General features: G+C 46.2%; 1 protein-coding gene across 4 annotated transcripts in view; it reads left to right on the top strand.

Annotated features, from left to right (window-relative positions):
• Positions 1–27,630, top strand: part of LOC119442196 (sodium/potassium/calcium exchanger 5) — a 70,683-nt gene that overhangs the window by 29,794 nt on the left and 13,259 nt on the right. For 2 of the 4 annotated variants that reach the window (XM_049661957.1, XM_037706974.2), the window contains 6 exons: positions 10,940–11,132; positions 18,399–18,734; positions 19,998–20,081; positions 22,782–22,888; positions 23,793–23,893; positions 25,262–25,352. In XM_049661957.1, the coding sequence (XP_049517914.1) occupies positions 10,940–11,132; positions 18,399–18,734; positions 19,998–20,081; positions 22,782–22,888; positions 23,793–23,893; positions 25,262–25,352 (912 nt within the window). Of the gene's footprint in view, positions 1–3,401; positions 3,928–10,939; positions 11,133–18,398; positions 18,735–19,997; positions 20,082–22,781; positions 22,889–23,792; positions 23,894–25,261; positions 25,353–27,630 lie in introns of those variants that run through there. The other 2 variants (XM_049661958.1, XM_049661959.1) reach the window with 2 other exon arrangements.

Genomic DNA, 27,630 nt, shown 5'->3' with positions numbered 1-27,630 from the left:
AATAATAATAATAATAATAATAATAATAATAATCATCCTATATTTATGCCCACTGCAGTACGAAGGCCTTTCCCTGCGATCTCCAATTACCCCTGTCTTGCGCTAGCGTACTCCAACTTGCGCCTGCGAATTTCCTAACTTCATCATCCCACCTGGTTTTCTGCCGTTCTCGACTGCGCTTCCCTTCTCTTGGTATCCATTCTGTAACCCTAATGGTCCACCGGTTATCTATCCCACGCCATGGCCTGCCCAGCTCCATTTCTTCCGCTTAATGTCAACTAGAACATCGGCTATCCCCGTTTGTTCTCTGATCCACACCGCTCTCTTCCTGTCTCTTAACGTTACTCCTAAGATTTTTCATTCCATCGCTCTTTGTGCGGTCCTTAACTTGTTCTCGAGCTTCTTTGTTAACCTCCAAGTCTCTGCCCCATATGTTAGCACCGGTAGAATTCAATGATTGTACACTTTTCTTTTCAACGACTGTGGTAAGCTCCCAGTCAGGATTTGGCAATGCCTGCCGTATGCACTCCAACCCAATTTTATTCTGTAAATTTCTTTCTCATGATCAGGGTCCTCTGTGAGTAATTGACCTAGATAAACGCACTTCTTTACAGACTCTAGAGGCTGACTGGCGATCCTGAATTCTTGTTCCCTTGCCAGGCTATTGAACATTATATTTGTCTTCTGCATATTCATCCCAATTCTTACACTTTCTCGATTAAGGTCCTCAATCCTTTGTTGTAATTTGTCTCCATTGTTGCCGAATAGGACAATGCCATCTGCAAACCGATGGTTGCTGAGATATTCGCCGTTGATCCTCACTCCTATGTCTTCCCAGTCTAAGAGCTTGAATACTTCTTCTAAGGATGCAGTGAATAGCATTGGAGAGATTGTGTCTCCTTGCCTGACCCCTTTCATGATAGGTAACTTTCTACTTTTCTTATGGAGAACCAAGGTAGCTGTGGAATCCTTGTAGATATTTGCCAAGATATTCACGTATGCCTCCTGTACTCATTGATTACGCAATGCCGCTATGACTGCTGGTATCTCTACTGAACCAAATGCCTTTTCATAATCTATGAAAGCCATAAAGAGAGGTTGATTGTACTCCGCATATTTATCGATTACCTGATTGATGACGTGGATATGATTCATCGTAGAAAATCCCTTCCTGAAGCCAGCCTGTTCTCTAATTGGTTGGCTGAAGTCAAGTGTTGCCCTGATTCCATTGTAAATTATCTTGGTGAATATTTTATACAATACTGAAAGCAAGCTAATGGGTCTGTAATTCTTCAATTCTTTAATGTCTCCCTTTTTATGGATAAGTATAATGTTGGCGTTCTTCCAGCTCTCTGGTACACTTGAAGTTGTGAGGCATTGCGTATAAAAGGCCGCAAGCTTTTCAAGCATGATATCTCCTCCATCTTTGATTAAATATACTGTTATTCCATCTTCTCCAGCAGCTTTCCCCTGGTCATGTCTTTCAAGGCCCTTCTAACTTTATCGCAAGTTATAGAAGGAGCCTCTGTATCCGGTTCATCACTATTTCGAATGAAAGTAGCTTGGCTGTTTTGGGCACTGTACAGGTCAGTATAGAATTCTTCCGCTGCTTTCACTATGTCATCGAATTGCTGATGATATTACCATGCTTATCTTTCAGTGCATACATCTTGCCTTGTCCTATGCCAAGCTTTCTTCTTACTGATTTCATGCTGCGTCCATATTTTACGGCTTCTTCAATCTTTCCCACGTTATAATTTCGAATATCCCTTACTTTCTTCTTGTTGATCAGTTCTGAAAGTTCAGCGATTTCTAGTCTGATCTCTTGAGTTGGACACTTTCATGTTTTGTCGTTTCTTTATTAGGTCCTTTGTTTCTTGGGAGAGCTTACCTACTGGTTGCGTTGGTGCCTTACCTCCCACTTCAATGGCTGCTTCTGAGATCAGCCTAGTTACGGTTTCATTCATTACCTCTATGTTATCTTTATCTTCCTGTTCTAAGGCTGCACCAGCCTGAATTGGTCTGCTTTTACCCTTACTGCGTCTAGGTTTGCCTGTTTCCTCTTGACTAATTTCACTCTTTCTCTCTTCAAATTGAGAGAAATCCTAGACCTCACTAACCTATGGTCACTGCAGTTGACCTTACCTAACACTTCTACATTCTGCACTATGCTTGGATCGGCAGAGAGTATGAAATTTATTTCATTCCTTGTTTCTCCATTAGGGCTTTTCCAAGTCCACTTCCTGTTGCTGCGCTTCCTGAATAATGTATTCATTATTCGGAGCCTATTCCTTTCCGCGAATTCTACCAACATCTCTCCTCTTGCGTTCCTAGAATCGATGCCGTAGTTGCCAATTGCTTGCTCACCAACCTGCTCTTTCCCCACTTTTGCATTGAAGTGCACTCATGATTACAGTATACTGAGTTTGCACCTTTGTCATTGCTAATTCAACATCTTCATAGAACTGTACTAATTCTTCATCATCGTGACTGGAGGTTGGGGCGTAGGCTTGTACTATCTTCATTTTGTACCTCCTATTCAGCTTTATTACGACGACTGCTATCAATGTTGCCCGCTATGTTGTTATCGACTAGAAATCCTACCCCGGATTCTCTCTTGTCTGGAAGACCTCTGTAGCAAAGGACGTGACTACGCCACCATGCAGAGCGGCTCATCCTCGCCAAAATCCAGCATGACCAACGCTACCTGGTGAGCTACGTCCCAAAGTGCGTGGGAATATTCACCAGCGGCGCCATGCACATGAGGTCTCCCTGACCTAGAGGCACATTTTAATAGTAATAACGCATTCAGCGTGCTCATTCATTCATTCATTTGGCAAGAAAGAGGCAGCAGGGTTCGGCGACGAAGGCGTCCCGCGACCGTCAGTCCCGGCAGCGGACAAACGCGACACAGCGCCACCGTCGACTACAGCGTCTAAACATTCGCACGGCTAGAAAGAGTGTCTGCTAGAATAAGTTCGTAGTGCGTCGGCAGGAGGGAAGCATGCGCGCGATTGAGGCGCGATACTTCTCCGATCAAGAAAACGGGAGAAAGAGCCAAACAGATCAATCCGGCTCATTACAGGAATGAGTCACCAGAAGGTGCATATAGTGTCGCAGTGAGGATGTTTATGTTAGTGTTTGTTATTTCATTGTGTAATTCCCCTAGAGAACATAGCCGGTGACCGGCACATCGATATAGGGGTATATATAGGGTACTAGGCCTCTCCATCGGGGTCCAGAGAGCACTTCCTGTCTGGACAGTTGCTCTCGAGTAGAAAGCGTACGCGCTGCTACTTCTGTAGTGCTTTTTGACCGGGAGGAACGCGGGTTCTCAACAGTACGGGGGTCATTATGACGAAGCCCCGGGAGCACTCGTTAGAAACGCCGGCTCATTATATGTGTGTGGTCCTGCGTTGAGATATTCGGCGAGACAGCAGCAGACATTGTCAGAAAAGTCTGGGAGAGATCACAAAGAAAGCTTGGCTTTGAATGCATGTACAGTTGCTTCAACTTTTTCCCGCACTCTGAAAGGAAAGACGACTAAAATGATTGTGTGATGTAGTCCCCTGCTTTTGCTTAGAAGTTGTTTATGACTGCGAAATTCTATTACAGTGTACTAAAGTAATCCAGCAATGGTGGCGAACAGGTGCTACTCGAGTTGGTGGATCCGCGTGAAATATATTATGCCGCTGACGTCACTCAGCAGGTGCGGCACATTCTCTAAACACCTGTCTTGAGCAGCCAGGCTTCGTGCATCCGGTGCAGAAATTGGCTCTCGCGCGGGGCTAGGCAGCAAGCTATTTGGTTCAGTTCTCCACATTCGATCTACAGTCCGAAATATTTTGAGCCTGGGATATCAGCGTGCTCAAAGGAAGCCAACAGGCGAAGAAATTAGGACCACGCAAGAAGATTGAAGTGTATCAGGTAAAAGACACACTAATACTGTGTTTACGCTTACAGCGTAATACAACTAAACTACCTAATACTAGTACTATTACTAATATTACTAGTATTAGTAATAATAATAATACGAGTAATATTAGTATTATTATTTAGTATTGCTAGTAAACTGAATACTAGTAATACTAACTGAAAGAAAATCGTACAGATACTTGGCACCGAAAGTCACTTGACGAGAAATCGAAGCAGTATCCTTCTTCGTGAGCTTCCTTGATATCTTCCTTACGCTTCCCTTTCTTTTGTTAGCTATATCACATTTGTATACGCGGTTGCCGTTTTCTACGAGTCTATTCCACTCCGTCAGATAAGTGAGTCAGTCGCGCCTTCCTCATGTTATCGCTGCTATTTATCGATGCTGCTATTTTGGAATTCAATAAAGAATACAGTCTGCCAGTCTGGTATTATGTGGATGTTTCCCAATACACAGCTGGGCAATGCTTGTGTTTGTAGGAAATTTAGGATTTCTTGATTGCTGGTTAGTCCTTCCGGACTAAGAAATACTGATCTATTAAAGGGCCTTCGTAACGTATGTTTGTTGAAAGTATTGTCACGTAGTAGTGACGCTGAAGTAAACAGTAGTAAAACTGTGTATGACGAAACTGGTTGTTTATTGGGCGAACCTGTGCCCACAAAAGCAAGCTACACTCAAAGCACAACGAAAGCGGCGAACACAGTCGGCGGTCGTCGAAATCTGATCAGCGGCGAGACGCGTCGGCTTTTATACCTGAGTCATCGAAGGTTCCAGATTAATCCCTGATGCCCGCGTGTCTTCCAGAAAGTTCTAGACAATTCGCGTCGGTCACACAATCAGATAACTTAAGCGTCGGTGAAAACAGGCAACAAAAAGAAGCATCGATAACGTTCTAGAAACTTCCGATACCGGCGCGTCCTGCGCCGAGCGATAACATTTAACATTTGTTAGCCGGTGGAAAGCGGCCACCGGTGAAAGATAAACATGTATACGTGTCAGTATATTCGGCTTATAAGAGCAGGCCCCGGTAGCTGTACGACGTGACTGCACTGCTTTGACGCACTGGACGATCTTTTGAAACAGCTGGTCTTGTTAACATGAGTTAATTTTATTTTACGACAACTTGCTCCTTTGGCTTACGAACAACTTATTCTTTCATCTTACCTTACCTCACCTTACCACGGCGGGAGGTAACTTTCATTTGTCGCTAATGGCTTGGAGTAGCTTTTACCAATGCGTACTTCTACCTCATCGGAATGTCCACAAGTCCAGATTGTGAAGTTTGTGGGTGCAAAGAGACGATAGTCCACCTTCTGTGTGATTGTCGTCGTTTCAATGAACCAAGAAAAGTCCTCAGCACCACGCTCGACAAGATTGACGACCGTCCCCTTGCGGAAGCCAGAATTCTTAGACCCTGGTCCCAGCCGAAGTTGGCACGAATTGCTTTGACCCTTTAACTGGTAGCTCAACAATATTGTTGACCTAACAAAAGCATCTGCAAAAACTAGACAAATCCACCAATTAGTATGTGCCTTGCATTTTACCTGTATTTATTTAACTGCTCAGCAGTGGTATTCACTAAAATGTCGAGCGTGAGCAGCAGCAGATGTATTGGTCACAAAACCTGAAGGCTTCGTCGTTATCTTCTTAGCGCCCGTGGGGGTCATATTCTCGCCAATGCGAAATTCTTTTCTTCCTTTTTTAAGCAAGCTCTTATTTCTTAACTCCATAAAGGTACATCTCAAGAACACAGATTGACCTTGCCAAAGCAAGTGCCAGAGACCAGTTTTGGACCACACATTGACCTTTCACCGCCTGGCAACAAATAATTTTGACCTACTGTAACTCGCTTAATTTTTAGAGAAACCGTTCAATAATTCAATTGGTATGCATTTGAGCAAAGTAAACAAGAACTAAAGCAACAAAAGCTATTCTAGGTTAAGTCTTTCTTATCTTGCCAGTTAAAAGGTTAAAAGCGCTAGTGTGCTTTAAAAAATGGCACTGATTGAAAATTTATAGAATCTGCGAACTAATGCGTTCCTTTCTTTTTCTTTTTATTCTTCTCTTCCTTTTTTATCTTTTTGCCCTTACTCCACCCCCCTTGTACAGAGTAGCCAACCGGACACTTAATCTGGTTAACCTATAATATAGCATGGCTTGCAACGCCAAAGCCGTTCGTTGCTGTTGTCAGTGCTCACATTTAAGCTAGAGCAAGTTGCCAGTGCACGCTGATACAAGATAAGACGAGTGCTGACGTGTCGATGTCATAAACTCATTTGATGACCTGTGCTACTCGCGCGATCATTACGCAGCGGCAGTGCGCTTTCTCTTTGAAATCAGTGCAGTTTATCACTTGCGGTGCACAGAGCGCAGATGGAAACGAGCGCGCAAAGAAATACATAAATACAGTCGTAGACCTTGACCTCACATCTTGAGAGGTCCTTGTAGGCCTTGGACGACGCGTCGTAGATAAAAGAGTAGCTGCGTATCAAGTGGCGGTTGAATGGAAATGCTGTATAGCGAGGATCATCGCACTAAAACATGAATTTTTCAAGCGAAGCTTGTTATAAGGCACATTTCGGTGGCGTCCGTGTATGTAAAAAACTATCATTATCAACATTGGCTCGAGCGTCGTCGTCTTCTTTCGCAGCTGGCTCGTTGAAGCCCCTCGATTTGCGCTCGTGCCACTGCTCCCTCGTTCGTCGTCGTCGTCTGCTTCCACAGCTGGCTGCGTTGCCGCTAATCATTCCAGCGTAGAATTTCACTTCTCTTCTGTAGTTGTAATGGGGAGGCCGCGTTTACGGGGGTATGATCCATTGCTTAAGGGGGTAGGAGTCGTCTTTGTCCTACGTAATGGACAGATTTCATTTTAAGCAATGTCATTTCGAAGAATAGCAAGCGGCAATGGCGGGCGAATACTGCTAACCACGCCGCCGAGCAAACTCAAGACATCGAACGCAAGCGACAACGGCGGACTGCGGGCATACCGTCAGTGACGTCATTCTCTCCGTCGCAGCCGTCGCGTCATGATTAGTTTAGGTGCACCCAGGACAAGCTTCACTTACCCCCACTTTCCGGTAGGGGAAGGGTTGGTTAATTTTTTTTTTGTCGCAAGAACTGACCTCTGAAGTCAAGTTAAGCTATCCAAATTGTGTAGCCAAGCGCCGTTAGCCGGTCTCAACAAGCTCTCACCTTCCATATGCAGTCGGTTGGACGCTCCAACAATGTGACCAAGCTTGATCCCAGCACTCGGGCAAATCTTTAATGTTTCCTTTAGTTATGCTAAACAAAATGATATTTCTGGGACAGGCGAAGTACGACAGCCTCCTTTAAAGCAGTAAATGCCGACGGTTTTTGCCGACGGTAAATGCCGACAGCGAGGGTTTTTCTTCTTTAGTGCATGAATATAGACGCCCGTAAATATTTCACACAAGCCATTCATTCCGTATGGGGCGAATGGATTTGCAGAAGCGAGCTTCTCAACACAAGGACTCTCATGGCAGAGAAGCTAGCTTTGGCGAGTGGGCTTCAGTGTGTTGTGCACGTACACGCTCCCGCACACCTGTAAACATGGGCAGCCTGCGAGGAGCTTCGCAAGTATCGCGTATGTGTTATCGCTGTAAAACGAGCCAGCCGCTGTGCGTGCAACTGGCGCAGTTGTCGCAGACCGGTGGCGCTCCTATAGCGATTATTCACTTCTAGACAGTGATCGCTGCAAAGTCGAAAAACCAATACGACGCAAACCATACGACGCAGCTTCTCACCGATCGCGGGAGGTACTTCCTATCAAGAGTGGTAGATGACATCCTTCGTGCTTGCTCCACTGAACATAAGCTCACCACTGCTTATCATCCGCAGACGAATGGATTGACCGAGCGCTTGAACCGAACGCTAACCGAGGTGCTGGCCATGTATGTTTCACCAGATCACCGTGACTGTGACTGCACGTTGCCCTTTGTTAGCTTTGCGTACAATTCCTCGCGGCATGGCACCGCTGGATATTCACCGTTTTATCTACTGTTTGGCCGACATCCTGCATTGCCCTTCGAGACTCTCCTTCCTTCGGCTCCTCACTCGCCTACTGAATACGCCAGTGACGTCGCAGCTCGAGCCCGTGCAGATCGTCAACTTGCCCATGATCGACTTTCTGCTTCGCAAGCAGCCCAGAAGTCCCGTTACGATAGCCGACACAGAAGTGTGCACTTCACGCCTGGCTCTCTGGTCCTCCTATGGTCGCCATGCCGCCGCATTGGCCTATCAGAGAAGCTCCTCTCACGTTACACCGGGCCCTACAAGGTTCTTCGTCAGCTCGGTGACGTAAATTACGAAATTGTACCCCTGGATCCTGCTTCTTCGACCTCATCGCCGCCAACTGAAGTTGTTCATGTTTCCCGGTTGAAGCCATACGGCTCTTCTAGCTCCTCGCCTTCATAGCAAGTGCCAGGACGGCGCTTCAGCCGCCGGAGAGTGATGTTACGGAGCGATCCATACATGGTTCAACGCGATGCTTGGCAGAGCGACAAAGACGACAATGAGGACGCTAGCTCTTGGGCCGGATCGGACATCTCTTGCCCTAGCCTCCTCTGTATATATTTTGTAAATATATCCTTCGCCTCTATCTCGCTTCCGTCGCAATATTTACACTGGAGCACCGCAGTGCGACCCGGCAACACCGTCATTTACGCGCAAGTGGCTTGTATAAGTTTGACAAGCACATTACCACTCGGCACCTACCAGTACTCACTACAGCACTGTGTGTTACAAATGCACTCTTGATTATGAGACAAGCACTGATGGGGCTCAGTAAATATGACATTCTCATGATGGAGATGTAATTAAAACTCTGACTCTCTCAAGGCAAGCCGGCGGGCTGATGGTGATGTAATTAAAAGTGGGCCTTTATCCCAGACTGTGTAATCCGCGGGTGCGTGGGTCACGTGGGGGGGGGGGGGGGGGTCTGCGTGGTCGAACGATCACGTGGGTGGGTGGACCACGTGAGTAAAACTGCGTTAATTGTGGGAGTGAGTGGCGTTGGGGACCTGTCATGAGACCGAAGCGCATTCTTACGGTGGAGCAAGGATAAGTCTATAAGAAGTGTCTTGCCGAGCGCGTATTAGATGTGCTGCAGAACACGGGGTCGGACATGATCGAGCAGACCCTACCCTCGCGTTACACTGCGCAGCCAAACGATGCAAAACATCTGCGATGTGAGAAACAGATGAAGAATGGTTCCTTGCGCGCAGTTGGAAATAAAATGAAATTATGGGATTTAATGTCTCAGTTTGATTTGATTTATTTGATCATATGGGAAAAGTTGTCAGCTTTGGTCGCCGGGTTTTCCACATGTGATTTTTGTACGAGTATAGAGAAATGATATGAATAAATGAGCAAATAACAAACTGCGTTGACGATGCGGGAACTGCGAAAACTTGGAGAAAGTGTGATGTATATTGTGACACATTTGATAGCTACCAGGTGCATGCGTTTGCCTGCTAAGATGCTATTTAAATGCTGTTAATATATATATATATATATATATATATATATATATATATATATATGAAAAATTGACAACTACGAGTTTTGGAGCTTTGTCAAGATTTCTCATGGATCATATTAATCAATCAATCTTTATTTCATCTCCAAAGGAAAAAGAGGGATTTGGGTAAAAGCTGCTAGCAACAGCTTGAAAAAGCCTGGCTCATGTACAGTTTGAAGGCATTGAAACAACTATATGTTAAAGCAAAAAAAAAAAGAGAAAGAAAAAGAAAGTCAAACATGTCGACAGCAAGCGCTGCGATCGCGCATGAGGCATAAATAAAAGTACATAAAACACAAGGTGATCTTGGTAAAGAAAAAACACAGCAAGGAAACGCAGCCCGACAGCAAATTTAAAACACGTGTATGTAAATCTGCGGTTACAAAAGTGCTAAAACACGAGAAAAGAAAATGAGGACGAACGATTGCGCCACCTTGCACAAACACAACAAAATGACAAATAACACCGGGGTTATTACAATCAAACATTCTTGACTAGAAACTGCGTAAAGAAATTCACCGACGATTACGATCCTCCCTAATGCGAATTTTGAGCGCAGCTGCTTAAGTGTTTTGAATCCGCGACATATCGTGGCAAAGAATTTGATTCTGAACGACAGGGTCCTCTCAGCGGTGGCGCTGAGCCTCTGCTCGGGAAGCTCGTTTAGCAGCAGCGGCAGACGAAGCATTTCCACCGGTTGCGTCGCTCATTGTTCAGAAAGAAAACGCGAACATGGGAACGCATGGCGCGCGCGGAGCGCATTCTCTAGCGGCACGGCGCAGGTGAAGTAGCGCATGCGCAGTGGGTCCGAAGCCCAGGCCAGCGCTTTGCTTCCGCGCTCGCCGCATGCCTGGTCGCCGCCGGCACTTCGCTTTCGTCCTTATCCTTTCGCCATACTCTCCTCCTCCGATTTGCGCCTCATGGTTCCACTGCACCCTCCTTCTCCGCTTTCCCCCTCGCACTCCCTTCACTATCGCCGTCTTTCTTCTCCCGCTGCGCTCCGTGCTCGCTTTCATCCTTCGCTGTGCTCATTCGCTCAATTACGACGGACAACGCCGACGCTCGCAGCATGAACGGGCGCCTAACAGCTGCACTCTAAAAGGGAGCACGTGGATATCGCTTCGAGATTTAGATAAGTGCCATCAAGGCTGTTTAAGAAGAATTGCAATGCGCAACGATATCGACTGGCATCCTTACTCGGTACGACAGTCGATATTCTACTATTTAATAACTAATTTAGCCAAAGTGAAATTTTATTTCAGTTATGTTTCAGTTGGCCTTTAAGCGACAACTTGTAGCTTTCACTACCGCACAGTTACGAAGGCCCCCCTCTCTAATTAATTTCAATTAACATGTCGATATCACCTCGTCACTGATGACAAAGAGAGCGACGTGGTACATACAGCATTAGCGAAATACCGGCATGCGATGTCCCAAGAAACATCGTCCGACTGTTCTACACGCAGGGCAATCGTGTTATGGGCCATGGACGGCACTGCAGGAGCGTGCTTTGGGCCAGCGGAGTCCTGGGCGGCAGGTGGTCGTTCTGTTTGCTGACGACGCTTCTTCTAGCGCGAAACGAGCATGCGACCGCCAGGGGGCTCCAAAACCACTCGGATCTCGCTGTCGTCGACCAACTACATTCCTTCCTGTACAAAGGTACGCGCATATTGAAACCAATGAGAGAGGGACGAAGAAAGTTCATTAACAGGAAAGTGCAGAGAGGTCGACCTGAAATGGATTCCTGTAGCCAGAATTGGCTGCAGCAATGCAAATTTACTTCACTTCCCCCAGTACGTTGTACTAAGGCCTCATTCACACAGCCGTCAAACGTTCCGTCGCGTCACCGTCACGTCCAAAAAAAAAACGTACAGCAGGCGTGACGGAGCATTGTACGAATAGGCGACGGCGGTGGTGACGTCGACAGCAGCACGGCTTTGTACAGTGTTGACTGACCGGTCCCATGTTCGCCTAAACCTAGAGAAATATCATCTACATTATGCATTGAATCTGTTAAATAATTTTATGTTGGTGTAATGTTTGCATAAACTAACAATGTACGTTTTTTTTTGACGTGACGGTGACGCGACGGAACGTTTGATGGCTGTGTGAATGAGGCCTAAGAGACAACAGTACAACGCAACTTTACGGTGTTCTGTGAAAGTGGAAGAGAGACTTGATGGGTGATGATGTGAGCAGGAGGGAGAAGCAATACAGACAGCAACTGGGTCTATACTTCAAACCCATGCTCTTTAAAAAAATTGATTAAGCTCCGTAGTGCCTGAAAACTCCTAGAAACGTGGTGGCGAGTCAGGCGAAGAAGGATCTACTGAATGCTGCCACTCACATCTGAGGCACCTCTTTATTTCTTCCATACTCTTTTATTTAATCTAAAAATGGGCTATGGAATTTTTTCAGCAATATGGTGTGCAGTTTTTCAAACTGAAATGGACGAAGTGAGAAGAGAACGCAAAACACGCTAAAAGAAAGAGCTTTGTCTGAGGTGACATGAAGGCCCATATTGCTTATTTACGTAGTACAGACTTGGGCCTTTATATGCCTGAATGTCATTTGCATCCTTTATTGAGTAGCCGATCGAGTCATGGCCATCACTGTCATCTATTACAGCCTTGCTGTGTATACAATAATAGTCTTAAGTTAATGAAAGTGAGGTAGCTATTCAGTTATGCGGTCAGACAGAGACGCTAACGACAATAGTTTGCAACACAAATGCAAGGGAATAATAATTACAGTGCAAAAAGGAATAGTTCGAGTATAACATATGCATTGAGGACGGTCACCGTATGGTCACTGTGATGCTGCGTGAGACGGCAAATTTTGCTGAGTTGAAGCTGCATTTTGGTCTTCTTTCTGGTTACACCAGCGTACAATTGATGACCTTTAAGTGACAGAATGAGTGAAAGGGGAGCGACTCAGTACGGAAAGCTTTGTGCGCTTTCGATTTTTTCGGATCACTTTTGTCTCGGTTGTGTCGCGCTGCCCAACTATACTTTCATTAGCAGTCTGTTGAGCTTGTTGAGCATATCTAGTGGATCCAACATAGTGATCACAGCTGTCTTTAGTGTATAGTTATCAATAAGGGCGTCAATGTGATGTTAGATTGTTTTTTTGCTGCGCGCAAACCTGTATCATGACAGTGATTTCAGCCATGTAGCAGCACACGTATTATACTGTGCCTTATAATCAACCTCTCTATATGGCTTTCATAGATTATGAAAAGGCATTCGATTCAGTAGAGATATCAGCAGTCATAGAGGCATCGCGTAATCAAGGAGTGGAGGAGGCATACGTGAATATCTTGGCAAATATCTACAAGGATTCCACAGCTACCTTGGTTCTCCACAAGAAAAGTAGAAAGATACCTATCAAGAAAGGGGTCAGGCAAGGAGACACAATCTCTCCAATGCTATTTACTGCATGCTTAGAAGAAGTATTCAAGCTCTTAGACTGGGAAGAATTAGGAGTGAGGATCGATGGCGAATATCTCAACAACCTTCGGTTCGCAGATGACATTGTCCTATTGAGCAACAATGGAGAGGAATTACAACAAATGATTGAGGACCTTCATCGAGAAAGTGCAAGAATTGGGTTGAAGATGAATATGCAGAAGACAAAGATAATGTTCAATAGCCTGGCAAGCGAACAAGAATTCAGGATCGCCAGTCAGCCTCTAGAATCTGTAAAGGAATATGTTTATCTAGGTCAATTACTCACAGGGGACCCTGATCATGAGAAAGAAATTTACAGAAGAATAAAATTAGGTTGGAGTGCATACGGCAGGCATTGCCAAATCCTGACTGGGAGCTTACCGCTGTCGTTGAAAAGAAAAGTGTACAATCATTGCATTCTACCGGTGCTAACATACGGGGCAGAAACTTGGAGGTTAACAAAGAAGCTCGAGAACAAGTTAAGGACCGCACAAAGAGCAATGGAACGAAAAATCTTAGGACACGTATTATACTGTGGCGTTTATAATGTTGATTTAGCAATTTATTACCATTTTATTGCGATAGAAACTATATGGACACTCCAGGCGAATTTCTTCCGTCGCCGTGATGTTTCGTGTAAAGTCAAAGTGCGACGACATCACGGCGATGCGCCGTGTGCTGTAGGTGCGAACGAAAGCTTGCAAGGTTGAGTCGAGAAGGATGGTGGCTTGATGCGGAAGTGTCTTCTCGCGCTTGCAAGGGAGGAATGCGGGGAGAGTGCGCGCCGTCTTCTCACGCGCGCAAAGGGGGGGGGGGGGGGGGAGGAGGCAGGTTAGTGCGCTTCCGCTCTGCTACGCCAGCTGCGGCGGCCGAGCGCGGCCGCGTGCGTCCTATCTTGGGGGCAATCTGCACTTGGTTCGAAGGCTTCGTGTGCATCCGACCAGAGATAGCTGATGGCTTCGTGTGCGCTGTGTTCTCGCGCGCCTACTTCGCATTGAATCGAGAGGCAGCACGAAGGGGAATTCGCTCGCCGCTGCTGCCGCTCTTCATCACGTCAGCGTTCTGACAGCGAGTGTCCACGGTCATAGAGTGAGATGTGTTTGTGTTGTGCTTGCTTGTGGTGGCGTGACAACGTGCTTGTTAATTTAGTTAGTAGTGGAATGATTACAGCAGTTTATGCATCTGATAAGACAACTAACCTTACTTGCTGTAGCTGTCTGATAATTTATTATCGCAGTCAATGCTTCGCCTGTCGTACGGTGCTGTGACTTTTTCTGCCTATGAAAGTATAGCAGCAGTCATAAGAACACACAACAAGAAAAGTGCGTGGAATAAGATTTAATGGAGACAGATTTGTTTTAGATGCGTTAGAAAGAAGGTTACGATGGTGAAATAATTTGAAAGATGATGATGATATTTATTGGCGTCCGTTTGAAATGGGGCGGGGACAAATAGTACCTAGCCTACTTGATTTAATCAGGGTTTAATCGCTATATAGTCTTTTACCTATCTGATCTCGAATGTAACATTCGTATTTAAAAGCTCTATCACTATATCGTACCATTATGCATACGCTTGCAATGACTCCGGTTCTATCAATCTCTTTCCTGCTATTTATCCACCAATACTCGAAACGTCTCTTACTCATCCCGACTGCTGACCAGTGAATCTTTCCATATTATTTCAATTCCAACGCTTTTGGTAGGTGGACACTCACTGCGAAAGGATGGATGGATGGATGGATGCTAGGAGCGTCCCCTTTGGAACGGGGAGGTGGGTTGCGCCATCAAGCTCTTGTTATTATTGCGATAGCAATTATATGGACACTTCAAGCGGATTTCTGTCGCTCGCGTCACCGTCGCCGTCGCAGTGAGGTTACGTATAAAGTCCAAGGGCGATAAAATCGCCGCCGCGCGCCGTATGTGCGAGGGAAAGCGCGCAGGGGACGCGCGCTATCACGGAGAGCGAACAGACGGCGGAGAGCAAACGCGACTTCTTGCGCGCGAAAGGCCGTGGGGGTATTGGAGGGAAGGAGGGAGGGGGGGGCGACGCTGTGCTGCGGCACCAAATGTGTGTCTTGCAACCGGGCGCAAGGGCAACTGGGGACACAATCTCCCACGCGAAAGGAGGAAAATGGGAAGGCAGCGCGGAAGGGAGGGAGGGGGGGGGGGGCTTCTACTCTGCTAACAAATGTGTTCTTGTACATTGCGCCGGTACGGGCTGCCGGTGTTGTCGCGCGCACCGTGTCTTGCAAGCGATCTCCACACGGCTCTGACCTTTGTATGCGCCGTGCATTCGCCGCTCAGTTTCCGTTGAAGCGATAGACCGCATGAACCTTCGCTCATTGCGGTGGCTCCGCTTGCTGCCAGCGTTTTGGCAGTGGTAGTCTGCGGTCATCGAGTGTGATCTATTCATGTTTGCTCGTGCGCGCTGACGCCACGCTTGTTAATTCAGTTAGTAAGAGAATGAGTCCAAGTTTATGCAGCCGATAAAACTACTATCCCTACTCCGAATAGCTCTCTACTAATTTGCTCTCGCAATTGATGCTTCGCCTTTCGGGCGAAACTGCGACATTTTTTTTATTATGTCCTACCTACGTTAAAAAGAACCGCGAAGAATTTTTCTCACCAAACTTTCTGAACCCCTATTGGGAACTTTGTTTCTGTACGCCTCTGATGTTAGTCGTTTCCCTACTTTTCTTCCACCAACTTTCAAATCGCCTCTTACTAATCTCTATTGCGGACATGTTTACTTTCCACTTACTATTCCTGAACCCAAGGGCTCCAAGGAGGCCAATGGTGCCTAAATCGACCGCTGGGCAGACATCGATCTCCACATTCAAATAAAACATGCTCCATCGTTTCCCTAGCTTTACCGCAGCAAGCACATGCTTCTTCTTCCTTGTACCTCGCTTTATAAGTGCGTGTTCTAAGGCCTCCCAATCTCGCTTCGAAAAGTGAAACACTTCCTCTGAGTTTTCATAAATTGTTTCTTTCCTGATTTCGTTTTTTCCTCTTAAGTAGTCAGTCATAGCAGGTTTATTTTTTATTGCCGCCACTTATAAGGTTATCTCAGCCTCTCTGACTTTCCGCTTGACGTTCTTTGTTACCATGTTGCTCACCCTACCGGTCGCAGACTTGCTGGTAACCTTCCGAGTTCGTTTCCTCTACTGTGAATCAATGTTTTTTCTGTACAAATATCTGAACACTCTCCCAGCCCATTTACTTCCTTCCGTATTCCTCAGTCGTTGTTCATAATTCATTTTAACGCAATAGCGTTAAGGGCCCCGTGCCGCATAAAATCCGGTGGCGGCTTCGGCGTTAACTGGCGGAAATAATCATGCCGAACCACATCATCCCGAACCACCCCGACCACACAGGCCCTCCGCGTGCCGCAAGGCGTTAGTGAACAAAAATTGAATTTCTCAAAGTATAATCCGTCAGAAAAATCGTAAAGTACGACTTAACCACAACCTACAGGCGTGATAGCGTCGGGTTGTAATTTGAATATACGAGAAAAAAAGCCTGATAAGCAGCTGGGGATCTTTCAATGCTATCGCGTTCCACTCATAAAGGCGAAGCTTAAGCGTCTTCCAATTCCGATGGTGTTTCGCTGTACTTTGGTTCTAGGCAACATTGAGGGGAATGTTGAAAACCGAGCCTTTCTAAATTTTGGACACGCGGGCGTGCCTCAGGGCAACAGCAAACGATTAATAAAATAATAAAAAAAATGTCCTAGGGCCTTCACATTTTGATATAGGATGGATTAAATTGCTCCTGTATAAATGTCTTCCCAGCAATGCTTTGTGTTTAAAAGTGAAGCTGACTTTAAGGGGATCAGTTTAAGCTTGGTCTTTGTAAGCTGGCTTTCCAACGTTGTGTGTTGCAGTGAAGCGTACTCATAAAGAAAAATATGATGCGAACGGAGCCCGATAACGCTATCGCACCCACTCTTAAAAGCGAAGCTTAAGCGTCCTCCCAATTTTTACTCTGTGCTTCCTTTACTTCAAAACTTGTCCAGCCCATATCGCCTTGTACAGCTTCATTTGTAGTCTTCCCGTGAGCGCCCAATGCGTGGCGTCCCACTGATCCTTGGTTGCCATCGAGTCCTGATTGTACCCCTGACTTCAAGCAAACAACCGCATTTCCAAATGTAATTCGAAGAACCATTGCACCTTTCCACATACTCCGGAGCACCTCGTACCTATTTTAACCCCATAGCGCTCTGTGTTTCATAATGGCCGCATTTCTCTTCCCCTTTGCTTTTATTGTTTTTTCATTTGTTTTCATATATCTATTGCCTTCGTTTATCCATATACCAAGGTATTTATATTCTTTTACCCGAGGTATTTCCTGGCCCTGTATTGACACTGTCTGTTCACTCTTTTAATTAATACCATAAAACCTTATATTTTAACGCAAAATCTCACACCTAAGTTCGCACCATCATGTCCACAGATATTAGTCAGACGTTGCATATCACTTTGCTTGCTTGCTAGCAACGCAATGTCGTCCGCATAAAACAAACCAGCAAGCTGGTTCTCTGTTACTGTACACGCCTGTTTGTATGAGAGAAAAAAACCGATATCGCTTCCCTCTAGCGCCCTTTCCATCCTTACCATGTACATCATAAACAGCAGCGGGGATAGAGGGCACCCCTGTCTCTGTCCCTTGTTGATATCAACTTGCTCCTCGCTCTTCATCCCTTCCCATTCAACGCAAACTGTATTTTCCAGGTAAATCTCTCTCAAAAGCTGTATACAGTCGTTGCTCATGCATTCCCCTTCCAGAATATCCGACAATATGTTGCGGTTTACGTTGTCATACGCTCCGGTAATGTCTAAAAAAGCCACATCTTGCGATCTTCTTTCTTCTTTGGATATTTACATACACAGAGTAAGGGCAAATTAGTTTTCATCCAGACGCCTACCGATTCTGAAGCCATTCTGAAGTTCTCTCAATATGCCATCATTCTCTGCCCATGCTTGCAGCTTTTATTTAATCGCGTGCATCGCTAACCTGTAGATTATCGATGTAATGGTCAATTATATATATGAGTGAATTGTATCTTTTTCTCCCTTACCTTTATGAATTAATTTCATTCTACTTTGTCACCAACTCTCTGGTATTCGTCTATCGTTTAAGGTTTTTTCTACTGCTTTCAAGAGAGCTTCCTTACCTTTTGGTCCTAGTTCATTAATCAGCCTAACGGGAACCTCGTCTAGTCCTGTGGCTGTGCGCTTAGGAATTTTCTCTCCGGCTTTCTTCCGATTGAAATTTGTCAACTTGAGTGGCATCACAAAGCGCCACCCGTGGAGAACTTTACAACTAGATTCTCTGCTCTTCGCGATGCACGAAGTGGAGGTTTAAGAGAACGCTGCCTGTCTAAGCATTGCTCGTCAACTATTGAAACATCAAACGTACCTGCAAGTTGACTTTGCCTTTACACCTTGATTACCTGATTTCACCCTCTCAAGGCAAGCCGGCGGGCTCCTTGTCGAATGCGACGGGCACGGTTTCCTACGAGGATGCGGACGGGCTTCTCCGGCGGCAGCCATCGCCGGAGGAGGAAGGAGCCGGGAATGCCTCGTCGTCGTACTCGTGGCAGCAGCAGCAGCAGCGCGCAACCGCTCTGTTGACGTTGCCGTGCGTGCCGCCATCCATCGACGAGTTCCCGCGGGACCCGTTCACTCAGGAACAGCGACTCCAAGGATGGCTGGCCGTGCACTTCGTGGTGCTCGCCTACCTCTGCTGCATGCTGGCCATCGTGTGCGACGAGTACTTTGTGCCCTGCCTAGAGCGGCTGTCCGATGGTGGGTGTCCACTATTCTTAAGCGAGAAACCACTGTTGGGTTATTTCGTACGAGCAACGTATTCACGATATTTTCGAGAGATCGCTGCTGGGTATCTGTGAGCTCTCCGAGAAGTCGTGACGCTCCGTTTGTGCTCAAAGCTTGAATGAAGGTGCTTAAATTGTATCTTATCGAGTGCCTTATCGGGAGTATGGGCTGAGCAGTGCTGCAACTTTGCGTATAATCCATCGGGACAGATTGTGGATGCACGACTGCTCGACCGAGAATAACAAAGTCTGCATTCTGATCGAGCGGCCGTGGTGGATCTGATTCAGATGCTGACACCCAAGGGTTGATAGGATTGGAAATCTTGGGAACTAGTGTCACCGAAACTTCCACAGCAATTGAGTATCATACACATTATATTAGTTTCGCTTTGTAGGACATGGCCATACTAAAAGAAGATAATCTATTATTATAGAAACATTTTGCTGCCGTAGGAGCCAGATAAGTGCACTTGTAGAAAATTTTACCCGTTTGTGAGACTACTTTCGTCAGTGCGCAAGCTGGTATTACAACCGCCGCGCATTCGCCAGCCACTAATCTAAATCATTCCACGTTTCGGATTTCTATTCAGGATAGAGTCAAGTGTGATCAATAAGTGACACGCGATTGGTCTCACTTTCTTCACCCCCTCCTCCTTTTTGAAGCGAAGCTTCCTTTAGATATTTTACCAGTGTTTGCTTAGTAGTTGTCTGGCGCATCTCGAGCACAGCGTGCTCAACGCACACAGCGCACACAACGCATAAAAAAAAAAGACAGGAAAAAACAAGAAATGAAACTGAGCAAGACAGCATCAATTACGCCAAGCGACATTGCCACACGGAAGTCTGGCGTTTCGTGAGCACAGCGCGCTCAGTGCACACTCCGAATAAATCGCGCAAAACGTTAAGTCAAACACAATAGACTGAATCATCAACAGGTCAATAACGCCAAGCAAACCGCACACATGGAAGTGCTTACGAGGTGAAATCAAGTTAAACAGAGAGTACACGATGCCAATAGCAAAGGCGACTTCATTCCTGAAACTTTATGCAAAACCCAGAGAGAACTGCAGTGAAAGAATACTAGTGTCACCTCAAAGCTTCCGCGGACTTTACATTGAATTTGGCAGTGGTGTGATTTAAAGAGAGCAACGATGCTGCGCAGGCTACTACTGAGAGGTGTTGAAATGGGAACTTCTTAAGCTTCTCGCTGTGTCGTTACTTTTTTCTTATCTTACAGCGTTGAAGATATCATCGGACGTTGCCGGTGCTACGGTAATGGCTGTGGGCACTTCGTCGCCTGAGTTGTACTCTGCCATTATTGGTGAGAATGCATGCACATTCCAATAAAATGAAGGCGTATTGTTTAGAAAGAAAGTGCAAAATGTTTTTAGGTATTAGTTTGATATAGAAGCGCTTAATTCTGGGTCCTCATACCGACTTCTCGTCAAACTATGAAACGCAAGCTTAAATCACTGCTTGTGCTCAGATTTGAATCGTCGTTCTCAAGATTTATATACTCAAGTTATTACGAGGTGTTCTGAGTAATACGCAAATCATGTGCTTATATCTTCTGCGCTCACTTACATGAGTTCTGAAATGAAATAATGCTGGAGTTCTTTCTTTTTGCTGCCGTTTATTGAGATTAAAAGCCTTTGCTAATCAGTGGTTTGTTTACATCGCGGATAGTCATACCATAAAAAACGGCAGCCAGGAATGAAGTGCCACGAGTTATTTTGTTAAGCGGTTCAGTATCTTTTTCTTTTGTAAGACATTTATTGCGGTACCATGTTCTCGGCGATCAGGGTGACCAGACCAGATAAGATGAAACCAATGCGCCGGTAGTTTTAATTTTTTTGTTATCTGTGTTCAAAGAGATGTTTGTGCCTGTTGTCGGTGCTGGTTACATTTTTCTCAATTCATAGACGTGCTCCAAAAATTTAATTATGGGGTTTTACGTGCCAAAACCACGATATGATTATGAGGCACGCCGTAGTGGGAGACTCCAGAAATTTGGACCTACCTGGGGTTCTTTAACGTGCACCTAAATCTAAGTACACGGATGTTTTCGCATTTCGCCCCCATAGAAATGCGGCCGCCGCGGCCGGGATTCAATCCCGCGACCTCGTCCTCAGCAGCCCAACACCATAGTCACTGAGCAACCACGGTGGGTATAGACGTGCTCCAAGTGATGCAGAGGTTCAAACAAAGAATAGAAAAAGAATATATTGACAATGTGCTAAAGTTTCCATATGCAAACGCAACATAAATACACAAAAACAAATGTTCTTTAGCAGTTTAGAAAATTCAAATGTTCATATCCTCTCGAAGAAACCCAAGTAAATTTTTTAGCCCAAGAAATAGCAATATAGCCCGAAACAAGTGGTATCTTTGGTACAAAGAAAGTATTTAAAAATTCGACTCAAAAATGCATTTTGTGCGCCTATATAACATATTTTCGGCGATGGACCAAATTTATGCACATATTTTGGGTGACGACCAAATTTATGAAAACCTGTAGATTAAAACAACCACAAGTCCGTCACGATCTCATTACAACGCTACATTACCATAAGCAAAAATGGACGGCTTTCGTGTAACTCCTTTTATTTCTGTCGAGAACTGCCAACCCAAATGAATATTCAAGTTCAGGTCATCTCAAAATTTCCCCGTGCGAAAAGAACTATAAAAAATTAAGCCAGTTCCACGCTTGTGAAATCTGATGAAACAGCGGAGCTCTGCAAGCGTGAGTGTATAGCGAAGCGTAGTGGGTATGACGTTCGCCTTCAGACCGTGAGTCCCCGGGTTCCAATCGCGCCTCTTTCTCTCTTTATTTCTCTCTATCTGTTTCTATTTCTCTCTCTGTATCTCTCACTCTCATTTTATCTTTCTCTCGCCCATAGCAAGTTGTGTTACAATCGGTACCACGTAATCACATGGTTTCCATATATGCATCTTCTGCAAGCGTGGGTGTATAGCCTAGTGGTTATGGCGCTCGCCTTCGGACCGTGGGTACCCGGGTGCGAATTCCGCCGCGCCAAGAAAGTTTATTTTGTTTTATTTATTTCTCTCGCTCTCTGTCTGTCTCTCTTTCTTTGTCTGTCTCTCTTTCTTTATCTCTCTCTGCGCCTCCTCTCCTTATTTCAAACTCTCCCCACTTCGCTCGAAACTGCGAACACCATCGCTCCGTAGGTATCAACCTCGACCTTAAACCACTCCGCTGTTAAATACGAGAGTGTGAATCAAAGTGCCAATTTTGGGAAAAGATCGGAAGCCGGCAATCCTTACAAAAAATTCGCGCCACGCGACCGAAGTAGAGAGACAAAAACATTTTATGACAAGAAAGGCAGATAGGTCGGCCTGAGGCACATTGCTCCAGCCAACCACTGCTGCATTGGAGGAACAGAAAGAGGGGAAAGATGGGTGATGATAACGTCACAAGGAAGAGGCAAAGCACATAACCAACAACTGTACTCATAGCCTACAAGGAGGTTCAAACCTGACCGAAATTCGTTTTCTTAACTAATACCGTGAAAACAACGATTTCAGACTCGTGCGCAATAAGCGCAACTGGTCAGGCTGTTCTTAATGCAGACAACGCACACAGTCTACATGTCAAGAGAGGCGTGTTTATGCGGTCGGCGGTCACTAGCTGAGTGGGTACGCATCGCCCCTTGTTGGACGTGGCGACGAAAGAACGCCGTGTGCTCTAATCGTCATGATCAAAGGAAGTGCGAAGGTGGGCATATGGGGGCTGTCAATCCGGAAGGAGAATTGACAGATTGAAACAGTCGAGAACAAAGACGTGCAAGAGTACGCGGACTCATTTATTTTCGCCGGTTATCCTGATGCCCTATAGGAGCAATACCTCCTCTGACGGACTTCTTATTTTTTATTTTCTTGGCGAACGTGAAAGGGTACAGGTTTCCACGATACGTGTGTCCGAAAGCAACCGACAACTTGGGCGACTGCGTCGCCCTGTTATGTTCGGGGGCGCGATTGTGTGGCAAAATTAATGACGCAGGTTCCTTTGTCACGGAGGGAGACATCGGCGTCGGCGCCATTGTGGGCTCGGCCGTGTTCAACATCCTCGGAGTCACCAGCGTGACCGGCATCTATTTACTCTACACGGTGAGATGCCGCGTCTGTATTTGGAGAATGCCACCATTCCGCGAGCGTTCTGCTCTTTGTTTGAGGAGCGTGCACTCAGATACAACGTCTCGCCTCAGCGCGGTATGAAATAGATGGGGTCCGTGCTCCTTCGCTCTCGAAAAGCTCGCACGAGTGCGACTCAACAGCGGTCTCTTAATGGCGACACAGGCCATCAAACTCGGCTTCGTACGTACGTACGTACGTACACAGAAAGACCGTGCTCGAAACACATCATTTTTCTTGCTAACTGCTCTTGGTCTGAAGAGCATTCATGTCTGTTGACAGTGTTCCGGCAAACAAATTGCTCATCGTTCATCATTGTTCACAGCAAAAAAGACTGGAATGGACGCTAAAGGGGGGGGGGGGGGGTCACCTTGATGCAGCGTGTGTTCGTAGTTCACATGTACGACCTTCGAAGCGGCCGTGACCCCACGGCGGATGACGACAGCCTAACTGTTACGTACAACATAAATGGGCGTTAAAGCTTTGTTTCATATGTATACGTATATATACGCGAGCCGTTTCGCACAAGGCACTCGTCCCAGAAAGCGTGGCCGAAATATTTTACAGTGTTTTGTAATGAGGACACTTATACGGTAATCGACATCAGCCTAGTTAACTACTTCGCACGACGAAGTTATCTTCGATTGATCTCCACTTAATTATGTCCTGCGTTTCGCTTTCCTTGGCGCGCATAAGTGCTGTTTCTCTAACACGAATTCATGGCCCATATATTAAAAAAAATCTTCACTGATATGGGACAGAATATATGAAGGCTGGCCCAGAAATGGCTACCTGGGTTATGCTTCAGCCGGTACTGATATTACTGCTAGCGCGACAACTACTGCTGCTAATAATAATCACAATGGTAATATGTTTGCAGACGGCGCAGCTTGAGTGGTACCCTATAGTGCGAGACTGCCTGCTCTACGTGGCCAGCGTCAGCGTGCTCGCAGCCTGCATCGCTGACAGCACCGTCCACTGGTATGTCATGACACAGCGCTTTATAGTTAAGCTTTGAGCCGCCTCTGACGCTTTGTTTAAGGCTGGCACGCGGCATGGTAACTGCAACAAAATAAAACGTCGCATACCTTGTAGTCAGGCGCTTGGAACCTTGCCACAAATGCATGTTTACGTGGACCTTGAAGCGGCCCACAGCTATCGCTGCGAGAGTCGTGCGAACAAAAGGAACTGCGCAAGACCCCTGTGCACCCTCTCCCGCGTTTGATTTTTTCGTAATGTGTCGTGCACAGATTTGAACCAAGATGCGCGGAATTGCGTCGCTGAAGATAGTGAACAGCGCTGGCAGTTTTCCTGGAGCAAAAGAGCAATGCGTCTTCCCAGGCATGTTGTTCAAAAGAAAGCTAAAAAGGCGTCTTATGAACGCATGGATGGCCGAAACTGTAGCCCGAGCTGCACCGAGTCCGAGCAAGTTCACTTGCTTCGTTTAAAGGAGGATGAATGCGAGCGCAGGCTAATGGACAGCTGTGTCTGCGAGAGTCGTTACATGACCTCTTTGATATGGTGATTGAGGATGACAAAAGAAAAAAAAAAAGAAAGAGAAAAAAAAGGAAAAGCAGTAATTCGCAGTTAATGTGATCTGTTTGTTTATTTTCTCATCCTGTTCTGCTTTCAGACGCGCAGTACTATACTTCATTTTGGCTTTCCTCGCATGTCAGCCTACGCTGCTTTTCCTCCTGCGACTGCAATTACGAGCTCGAAACTGCGTTCGTCTGTCCTTTCCGCTGTGCCGTCGTCTTCGTGCCACTTTCTTATCCTTAGCTTCACCCTCGCCACATGGCGAAGAAAACAAACTTTGCCCACCGCCAGGCATAATACTTGAAGCCCCGCGACAGGGCGCAGTTGAAAAACTGGCGCGCTAACCACCGTCGCTGGGGTTACCTCATTGCAATGATACCTGTGCAAATGACTACGCATATACACGCCGTAGTGCATCAGTGGCTATGGTGTTCTACGGCTGAGCATGGAGCAATGCGTTTGATTCCACACCTGCTGCTGCAGCTGCATTCAGTTGTGGGAAGAATGCAGAAACGCTCGAGTGCTTGTATTTAGCTGCATGGTAAAGAACCCCAGAGGTCGCAAATTTATTCTTGAGGCGTCTTTCCCTGCACAGCTGCTTCTTGCTGTTTTCTTTCAATCAATCAATCAATCAATCAATCAATCAATCAATCAATCAATCAATCAATCAATCAATCAATCAATCAATCAATCAATCAATCAATCAATCAATCAATCAATCAATCAATGGTATAAGACATCGACTAAAAGCATGTAATTTATACCTTGTGCATAAAAGACACGAGTGTTTCCGTGTCTACGCCCATGGTGCAGGTATGAGGCTGCATCTCTGCTGGTGCTCTTCTGCGTGTACGTCCTGGTGATGCATTACAACCCACAGCTCAAGAGTCTGGCCACCGCTCAGGTACGGATCATCCTGTCATTGCATGACCTTATTGATCTTGTAACTTAGCATAAGGTTGGGTAGTTTTATCGCTCGAACTTCATGCGGGAGGCAGCATGGCAGAATGTGAAGCACCGTCGTAACTTTCCTTCGTTGTGAGCGTAACGTACAGTGCAGGAATCGCGGCGACATCGTATTGAAGCTAGACAAAATGAATTCTGTCACGTTTCTTGGCACCTGAGTGTACGTTGGCGTGTTGGTGGTGGTGAATTGTAGCAACAGGCGAGTTTAGCCTGGCGATCAAGGCCGGCAATTGCTCCGCCTGAGCGTCTCTTACAATATCGCTGAAGGGTTTCACCATAGGTCCATCACACCAGTCTCACTTAAGAATTCCATAAGGCGACGTGAAGTTTCTGTGCGGGCTATAACTGATCCCTCGGGAAATACAAGGTGTTGCAGGCACGCACGCGGAAAGTACTTTTTTGTAGATTCTCCAGGAGAGCGTCCCTTTCAACTTGGAATTGCGGGCACGACCACAGAAAGTGATCAGTATCTCCTGTCTCGCCACATGCCGTACAGTTCGGAGAATTGATTTGTCCCGTCTTAAATAACCAGGCCGGTGCACTAGCAGATCCTGTCCTGATTCGATATAAAAGTGAGGCTTCCTCTCCATGAAATCTCTTGGTTACGCAGGGCATGCCGTATTTTCTCGCTTATAACCCGCACCAAAAATTGAAATAAAGTGCTTAAAAAGGGGGGTGCGGGTTATCTGCGAATATTCGCGAAGGGAGGGGGTGGGGGTCGGCTTCACTGCAACGCGCGGCCTGCCGTGCAGAGTCCGCATTGTCCGCATGCATATCGACATCGACGTGTGTTAAGCCAATAAGAGGCCAACACAGGTTATTGCCTGATCCACATTCATAGTCGGTTAGACGGCATGGAGGAAGAAAAATGCTTTTCGGTATGGGTGTTCTGTGCTTTTCGCACGCTTTTCGCACGAGTCAGCTGCCGTTTCTTGTACGCCCAGTTTGCACAGTTGGCCAGCCTTAGGCATCATGAATGTGTCTCGGCGGCAGTCTTTCACTGTGAAAGAGAAACTGAAGATCATAGCTGCTGCTGAAGAAATCGGCAACAGAGCTGCTGCGAGATGGTTCCGAAGACGATTACGTCTTCGAGAGCGGCGACGAAGCCTCGGATGGCAGCAGTGAATCGGACGACACCGCTGACAACGTTGCGGCGGTCGTTTTGAAATAAATTTGTTTTGAAAACGGAATGATGGCTGCGCATAGTTGTAACGTCCTAGTCCTCATTTTTTCGGATATGCGTGCGGGTTATACGCGAGGTTATTTTTTTTTCTTTTTCGTGGAGTTCAAAGTTAGGGGTGCGGGTTATATGCAAGGGCGGGTTATAAGCGCGAAAATACGGTATGTGGTGGAACCCAAAGCGACCCAAAGTGATTTAGAATGTCTGATTTTTTTCACTTGATTACTCTTTGGAGCCTTGACTTTGGGAGGATGATAGAGCGCTGTGTATGCAAGCGCATCAGCTTTTTCGTTGCCAGTAATACCAATGTGGGAGGGAATCCACTGAAACTTTACCGTGAAGCCTTTGTTCTTGAGTTCTTTCACAAGGGCTCGTGATTTGTACGTTGCCGTGTCCTTGTACATGATATGTGCATTTCGGGCGCTGTGCGACGTGTTCCGATAGGCCGATGGGACCTTGCTGCTGCCTAAAGCAACGTAACGCTACGCTAACGCCTTTACGCTAGGGCGTACGCATGTGTGCTTGGCTCTCAGCAGTCTATCTTACTTCTCGTTCCATCATTTTGCAACGTCACTGGCAATGAATGTGCCGACAAAGCTGCCCATGAGGCACACGAAGAATGTCAAAGGATCTCGATACCATTGTGGAGAACGGATGCAGCGCGGTACCTTAGCGGGTTTTGCTCATATTATAACTGTATGAAAATGAAATACACCAGAGCTTACCAACCGGCGCCTATATGCCATAGACCTACATATGCAATTACAACGTTTACCGGGTTTTTACCAACGGGAATAAACATTAATGTGCCGCTTGCGAATTGTAGTTTCTTTTACAAACGCCTATTCATTCCTAATTGGAATGGCGGACAGTGCCAATGGCCGCACTTGTGGTGTTGAGGAAACCACCAGAGATCTCTTATGTGACTGCCCCAGATACGAAGATGAGAGGAGTGCCCTTCGGACGGCTTTGGGGCACTTAGACGACAGGTCTTTTACGGAGGAGAATATCTTGGGCCCTTGGCCTCACGCCTCTG

Source organism: Dermacentor silvarum, chromosome 2, assembly GCF_013339745.2.
Source record: "Dermacentor silvarum isolate Dsil-2018 chromosome 2, BIME_Dsil_1.4, whole genome shotgun sequence".
In the NCBI taxonomy this organism is placed as follows: domain Eukaryota; kingdom Metazoa; phylum Arthropoda; class Arachnida; order Ixodida; family Ixodidae; genus Dermacentor; species Dermacentor silvarum.
This window is presented reverse-complemented; position numbering and strand designations above follow the sequence as displayed.